The sequence below is a fragment of the Terrapene carolina genome, unplaced genomic scaffold (assembly GCF_002925995.2).
Source record: "Terrapene carolina triunguis isolate 2854851 unplaced genomic scaffold, T_m_triunguis-2.0 Scaffold34260, whole genome shotgun sequence".
NCBI lineage: Eukaryota > Metazoa > Chordata > Testudines > Emydidae > Terrapene > Terrapene triunguis.
This window is the reverse complement of record NW_020698611.1, coordinates 1-7586: the sequence shown is the minus strand read 5'-3', so window position 1 is coordinate 7586 and position 7586 is coordinate 1. Positions and strand designations below refer to the sequence as shown.

Genomic DNA, 7586 nt, shown 5'->3' with positions numbered 1-7586 from the left:
ACAGACTTTTCCAGTAGCTGTACTGGCCGCGAATGCCAGGGCAGATTAATCATTAAACATGCTTGCTTTTAAACCATGTCTAATATTTACAAAGGTACACTCACCAGAGGTCCCTTCTCTGCTTTCAGGGTCTTGGGTGGGTTCGGGGGCTACTGGGTGAAAAACATATCCTGGCTGTTGGGGAAACCGGTTTCTCCGCTTCCTTGCTGTGCGCTATCTTCAATCTCTTCATCATCAACTTCCTCATCCCCAAAACCCGCTTCCGTGTTGCATGCTTCTCCATTGACGGAGTCAAAGCACAGGATTGGGGTACTGGTGTCTGCACCCCCTAGCATGGCATGCAGCTCATCATAGAAGCGGCATGTTTGGGGATCTGATCCGGAGCGGCCATTTGCCTCTCTGGTTTTCTGGTAGGCTTGCCTTAGCTCCTTAATTTTCACGCGGCACTGCTTTGCGTCCCTGTTATAGCCTCTGTCCTTCATGCCCTTGGAGACTTTTTCAAATGTTTTGGCATTTCGTTTACTGGAACGGAGTTCAGCTAGCACTGATTCGTCTCCCCATATGGCAATGAGATCCCATACCTCCCGTTCGGTCCATGCTGGAGCTCTTTTGCGATCCTGGGACTCCATCATGGTCACCTCTGCTGATGAGATCTGCACTCACCTGCACCTTGCCATGCTGGCCAAACAGGAAATGAGATTCAAAAGTTCATGGGCCTTTTCCTGTCTACCTGGCCAGTGCATCTGAGTTGAGAGCGCTGTCCAGAGAGGTCACAATGGAGCACTCTGGGATAGCTCCCGGAGGCCAATACCATTGAATTCCGTCCACACTACCGCAAAATCGACCCAGCAAGGCCGATTTCAGCGCTAATCCCCTCGTCGGAGATGGAGTAAAGAAATTGATTTAAAGAGCCCTTTAAGTAAAAAAAAAAGGGCTTTGTCATGTGGATGGGTCCAGGCTTAAATTGAGGTAACGCTGCTAAATTCAACCTAAAATCGTAGTGTAGACCAGGGCTCAGTTGCCATGGAAACACTTTTGGCCCTTGGGTGTGATGAGATGGACGTGAGCTTTAGCTGCCCTGGTTGTTCAGGAGATATGGAGAGGTCACCACCCTTGACCCTTCATCTTCTCATTGGAGAATGGGGATGGAGCTACTGTAACTCAGTCCCTCCATACTGGCTGATTTTTCAAGATTCATACGATCTAGGAATGATGCGGGCAAATTCCACTGGATCAAAATGGCTGCCAGTGCCCTTTTTTCTCAATGGGAATGAAGCTACAGCCCTCCCTCAAACCAAAATAGCTGCCATTCTCACACAGCCTTTGCAAAGGCCAATGAGCCTGCCCATAGTAAAGATGGCTATCGTCTCCCATTGCTTCTAATGTGATTGAAACCAGGCTGCCCTAAGAGAGTAAGTGGCCCTCTATGTTGTCAGGACACAGTGAGGGTCATTGTAAGGATCCTATGATTATGGGGGAGACAGAGAAGGACACTGGGGGGGAGCAGGTGAACATGGGGAGCAGGGCAAAGAAAATATAGAGGAGGGTAAAGGAAGGAGACTGTAGAAGTGAGACACCGTAGGTAGAGAGATGTAATTTGGGTTGCAGAAAAATAAAAAGGAATGTGAGATGGGAACACAGGGGACCAAAGAGTGAGGAGTCTTGGAAGGGGAGATAGGAGAAGGAGTTTGAAGAAAGGAGCTGGGAAGTCATGGATGGAAGGAGAGTGGATACTGGAGAGGCTAAGAATGGCAGCTCCCATGCATCAAAGGTCAGAGAAGGGTTTGTGGAGTCCCGTCAAGCAGCTTTCTCCAGGGACTCTCTGCTTTCATGTTGACTACCAGGGCTCCCCCTTCCTTTGTGGGTTATCCATTCAGCCTTCAAGACAATCAATACAAACACAGCAACATGAATGGCTTGCAGTCGTGGTCAGTAGCTCAGGAATTAGACAGTCCTATGTTTTAGTAGGTTTTTTAAACTAATGGTGCTGTAAATTTTGAAGCATAACTACCATGGAAATAGTCTTTAATGTCTGGTTAGTTCTATTTTCTTTTGAAATACATTGCAGCTTCTCAAGAAAAGGTCTACTGTAAGACTTAGATACATTGCTCAAGGATATCAGTTTTTTCAGGGAGGAGATATGGTGGAATGTGGCAATGGACACTAATGCTTGTGATGATATAGGCTTCAACCCTATTCACCAACCATCCGTTTTTTAGCTTGTGTTCTATTGCAATGCTGTCATCTGATGCCCTTATGACCACTTCCATGTCAGCAGTTGTTGTTTCACTTTAGAATAAGCACACAGATGGGTGAGGCGAGGAGGGGTGAGAAAAGCTGAAATTCAGACACAAATACCTGCAGTTATGTCCAAGGATCTAACAGATGTAATGGTCAAGGAACAATAATATTCTCTTTTCTCACATCTGGAACAGAGTTCCTAGAATGTTTGCTTAATATCTATATTGTTTTGTAAGTCAAGAGCAGAATTTTTTTAATGATGCTGCAATGGATATTATTCTGGGCTATACATACAGCAATCTGAATTCAAATCTCAGTGACATCTGTAGCTTGTGTGACAAAGTTCCTCCTCTATCTTGGTGGGTCCTGCGCTTATTGGCAGATTTTCTTGCCTCAGAGATTCACCATGTGGGTTGGGGAACAGCCCAGAGACCTTCCCCTCTGGAAGAACCCACAGTCCAGGTCAATTGGGAGGTTTGGGGGGAACCCGGGCCCACCCTCTACTCCGGGTTCCAGCCCAGGGCCCTGTGGACTGCAGCTGTCTATAGTGCCCCCTGTAACAGCTGCATGACAGCTACAACTCCCTAGGCTACTTCCCCATGGCCTCCTCCAAACACCTTCCTTATTCTCACCACAGGACCTTCTTCCTGGTGTCTGATAACGCTTGTGCTCCTCAGTCCTCCAGCAGCACACCCTCTCACTCTCAGCTCCTTGCGCCTCTTGCTCCCCACTCCTCACACTCGCACCACAAACTGAAGTGAGCTCCTTTTAAAAACCCAGGTGCCCTGATTAGCCTGCCTTAATTGTTTCTAGCAGCTTCTTCTTAATTGGCTCCAGGTGTCCTAATTACCCTGCCTGCCTTAACTGGTTCTAGCAGGTTCCTGATTACTCTAGTACAGCCCCTGCTCTGGTCACTCAGGGAACAGAAAACTACTCATCCAGTGACCAGTATATTTGCCCTCTACCAGACTCCTGTACCCCACTGGTCTGGGTCTGTCACACTTGCATGCAATTACATCATTTAGAGACTAGGTCATGGTTTTAAAACTATTCCTCTCTAACGTAGGGACCCAAAATAACTGACCCAATTATCAAAGTGCTGAGAACCCAGAATCTCCCACAGATTTCTTAGCCACAGCCTCCTTGGGCCAGAACCAAGGGTCTTTCTAGGACCTCTGGAGAACCTCCTAAAGCATTGTTGAGAATAATAACAACATGGTGGTGTAGTTTATTTACACATTGCATCATTCCAGGACTTCACTGAAAGCAGCTCTTAATTGTACTCAAGGAATATGTATTAATTTTAAAAATAGGAATTATTTTCTATTCTAATTAACTATTTGAACAACTTGTCAATGGTTGTGAATTCTCCATCTCTGGATATTTTTCTAAAAGACCTGTTCTAGCTCAAACAGGAATTTATTCAGGCAACTTCTATGTCTGGTGTTTTACAGGTCCAACTAGATGCCCGTGTTCTACAGTAGGTCATACTAGATGATCTGATGGTCCTTTCTATGACTCCATGAATCACAATGGTCCTTTCGGGCTTTATAATCTACTAATCGCTTCTATTCTGTTCTATATTGTTTCTTATATGGCCCTAATCCCTGTAGTATCTGAACAGCTTCATTAATATATTAAGCTTCATAACTAACATCCATCACATGTGGTTCTATCTCTGCCTCTCATCCTCTCCCCAGAATTGCTATACCAGATAAGACCAGTAATCAGTGTACTCCAGTATCCTGTATCTGACCGTGGCTACTACCAGCTGCTTTAGAGGAACGTGGAAGGAACAACCTATTCCAGAATTATGAAATAAGCTGCTCATAGAAAAATATTCTTTTTCTATTCCGTCAGTGAGTGGCTATCTTACCTCCTAAGTTTTCACAGTTTATAACCTTTGTACAAAAAGAAAAGAAAACTACTTAAAGCTTCAGTAATTTTTTTCCATTATCTTACAAGCAGTAATATTAAAATAGAACCACTTCAGAAGTAAGAAGGCCATCTGCAGCTCTGAATTCAGAGGGAAACACTTGGGATTTTCACAAAAGAACTGACAGCAGAGAGATATGGATTTCCCTAAAATTTCTTCTATTATCATCTCCCCCTCTGTCTCCAGTTTGCAGAACTAACATCATTCTACATATCACATTTTTAATTTCCCTCCAACCGTCACTTCTCTGCTCCATAATTTTTTCATGGCATTTTTCACCTCCTCATTTCTCAGGGTGTAGATCAAGGGATTCAGCATAGGGGTGATAATGGTGTAGAACACAGCGACCATCTTATCCTCAGAGAAGGTGGTGGAAGGTCTCATATAGATGAAGATACATGGCCCAAAAAATAAAATAACTACAGTGATGTGGGATGCACAGGTCGAGAGAGCTTTGAGACGCCCTTCGGAAGAACGAGTTTTCAAGGAGACTAAGATGACAACATAGGATACAACCAGCACTATAAAACAACTAAGAGAAATCATCCCACTATTGGCAACAACTATAACGCCAACTATATAAGTGTCAGTGCAGGCCAATTTTAGCAAAGGGTGCACATCACAGAAATAATGGTCAATCTCATTGGGCCCACAGAAGGGTAACTGGGTAGTTAGAAGAGTCTGAACCATGGAATGCACAAAGCCCCCTGCCCATGAAGCCACTACCATCCAGCTGCACACATGCTTGTTCATAATGGTCATATAATGGAGGGGTTTGCAGATCGCGATGTAACGGTCGTACGCCATCACCGTGAGGAGGAAGATCTCGGTGCACCCAAAGAAATGGACACCAAAGAGCTGTGCTATACAGCCAACAAAGGAGATGGTTTTCCTCTCAACAAGGAAGTCTGCAATGAGCTTTGGGGCTGTGACAGAAGAGTAGCAGATGTCTACAAAGGACAGGTACCTAAGAAAGAAATACATTGGGGAGTTCAGACACTCACTGCGTTTTATAGTGATAATGATGAGCAGATTTCCCAGAACGATAACTACATAGAAGAGTAAAAACAGCACAAAACACACTTGCTGTAACTCTTGATCCTGGGAGAGTCCCAACAGAATGAATTTGGACACATTGTTTGTATTCTCCATGTATTCAGAGTAGGAGAGGAGTTTAAAGTGCCAAATAAATCACCTGTAATGACACAGATTAAGGAATATCATGAATCAAAAAATCAATGTTTATTGCTGTCACAGTGAATATCAAGATGTATTAGCCAAAGAAGTAGATTTTGGCCAAAAAGAAACCAATTCCAATATCTCAATCAAAGGAACACTAGAAGTTGATATTCAACTCAACATGAATCGATGAGCTATATGAACATGTAGTGCAACTTATTGTCATTGTATTGTTATATATGCTCACTGAGCCTCTTTTTCAACTATGTCTTTTTAAACAGGAAGAATAGCTTTCTCACAATGTCCGTTGGGCTTCTAAATGCCCACTTTATGCACATAGTTGTTGATATGAACATCCAAATATGGGTCTGAGATGTCCCATTAAGAAAGTAATGTATGAAAACTGGTGCCTGAGTATTTTCATTAGAAATACCTGGAAATTTCTGTGCTATGGTCATGAATAGCATTATTGTAGTAATGTGTCAAGGGGAATAAGATCTGCTCTTTAGTATTTTTGCCTCTGATAACTCAAGCAGAACTTCAGTTTGCTATGATCAGAATTCAGAATTGACACTGATGAGCCAATTATTTAACATTGCTTCAGACATCAGTGTTGTTCATTTCTAAGGAGTCAAATGATAAACAATCAGCACATCTGTTTTCTCATCAATCATCATAAGCCAGCATTATCTTTTTGAAAGTAACAACAAAAAATTGATTTCTCTTGACCTGGACATCAGGATTTATTTTCTGAGAGAAACATACAATGTTGACTGAGGACACTGCACCTCTGTCAATATTCACTTCAATGTACTATAAACCATAGTGTTCACTGAAGTATACAGTCAATATCTATTACAATACACATCTTGGTAACTCATCACTCACTGACTAATACCCACAATGTTCATGTTCCCATTGAGCTAGACTCTTGGAATTTGGCAAACTCACTCCTTGTATGACATTATATTGTATAATTTGACTGTCTCTCCCATATGGGAGGTAGTACCCATTACTACCAACTACTATACATTTGGATCTACACTTTTAGAAAATAATTGTATACTGCTTGAGAAATATATGACTATGTAAATCTATGACCACTGATTATTAAATTTTTGGCAAATCAAAAAGTTGAAAAAGAAAATTGCTTCAGATTGACAAACCTCAAATTGGACCTCAAATAATGTTTTATTTCAATTTTGAGAATTTTTTTTAGCCTTTTTAAATGTAGTCTTCTTAATTGAAGGGCGTTTCAAAACAAAGTTGTTTCAAACCAAATAATGGAATCATTTCATTCTGAAAATGTCAAAATGAAACATTTTAACTTTTATGGTTTTTTTTTTTTTTACAAAAATAATTTAGGAAAACCAACACAAATTCGTAAAACTTTTTGGTGTTGGCAAGTGTGCATTTTTTGTTGAAAATTATTTTGACTGAAAAATGTCATCCAGGTTTTCTTAGAGTGTATGGACGGGCATCTACAGGCTGTGATAGACATTGCTTCTGAATTAGAAAAACTAACCTTTTAAAAAAAATCAACAATAAATACAAATTGAGAAAGGGGAATTAGTAGACAGGATTTCAGTCATGCTCCAATTTAATAATTTTCAGACTAATGGAATGGATTGGACTAGATGGAAACCCTAATAAAAAGATTCCTTTCCTTTATGTTATGTGTATAAAAGTAAAAAATGAAAAGAATTAAAGTAAAATATTCAGCTATGCTGGAAAACTTACACTGCTTGTAGGTGTGGATCTTAATAGTTTCTTGGAAGGTGTTATCTCCCCAGCTTTCACCAGCACCAATGAGGAAATCCTCCTTTTCTATTCTCTTCCATTCTATTAGACCTAATCTCATCAGTGACTTGCCCCCTCTAAAGATAAGCTAGGACTAATTTAGTGACCTGGGGTTGGTTGGTCCCTGTAAGCACAGAGCAATGCTTTCCCATCCACCTCTCTCACAGTTCGAAAGCCATAGAGGCCATTTCTGCCTTTAGTGGCAGAAACAAGTCTGAAACTCTGTCTCCATCCCTCACTCTGCAAAATCTAAGATCCAACAAGAGCTTTTGGGAAAAGTTCTCTCTCCCTCTCTCTCTCTCGCTGTGAAGATACAGCAGAAATATTTAGAGTGAATCATATAGTGGTAGCATGTCATTGCCTTGGGTAATGAGTTCCCAGAGGCATTTTTGTCTCCACTGGAAGCAAACAGTGAAGAGGCAGCTAAAGC

At 41.7% G+C, this 7586-nt stretch overlaps 1 protein-coding gene across 1 annotated transcript; it reads right to left on the bottom strand.

Annotated features, from left to right (window-relative positions):
* Positions 1-4390: 4390 nt before the first annotated feature.
* LOC112125438 (olfactory receptor 4S2-like) lies at positions 4391-5341 on the bottom strand. The gene has a single exon (XM_024220019.1). The coding sequence runs from the start codon at positions 5327-5329 to the stop codon at positions 4391-4393; it is 939 nt and encodes a 312-aa protein (XP_024075787.1). The 5' UTR covers positions 5330-5341.
* Between the last annotated feature and the right edge of the window lie 2245 nt (positions 5342-7586).

What these genes read in the sequence shown, in the direction of transcription:
- LOC112125438 (XM_024220019.1), bottom strand. Translation starts at nt 5,329, where the DNA reads ATGGAGAATACAAACAATGTGTCCAAATTCATTCTGTTGGGACTCTCC.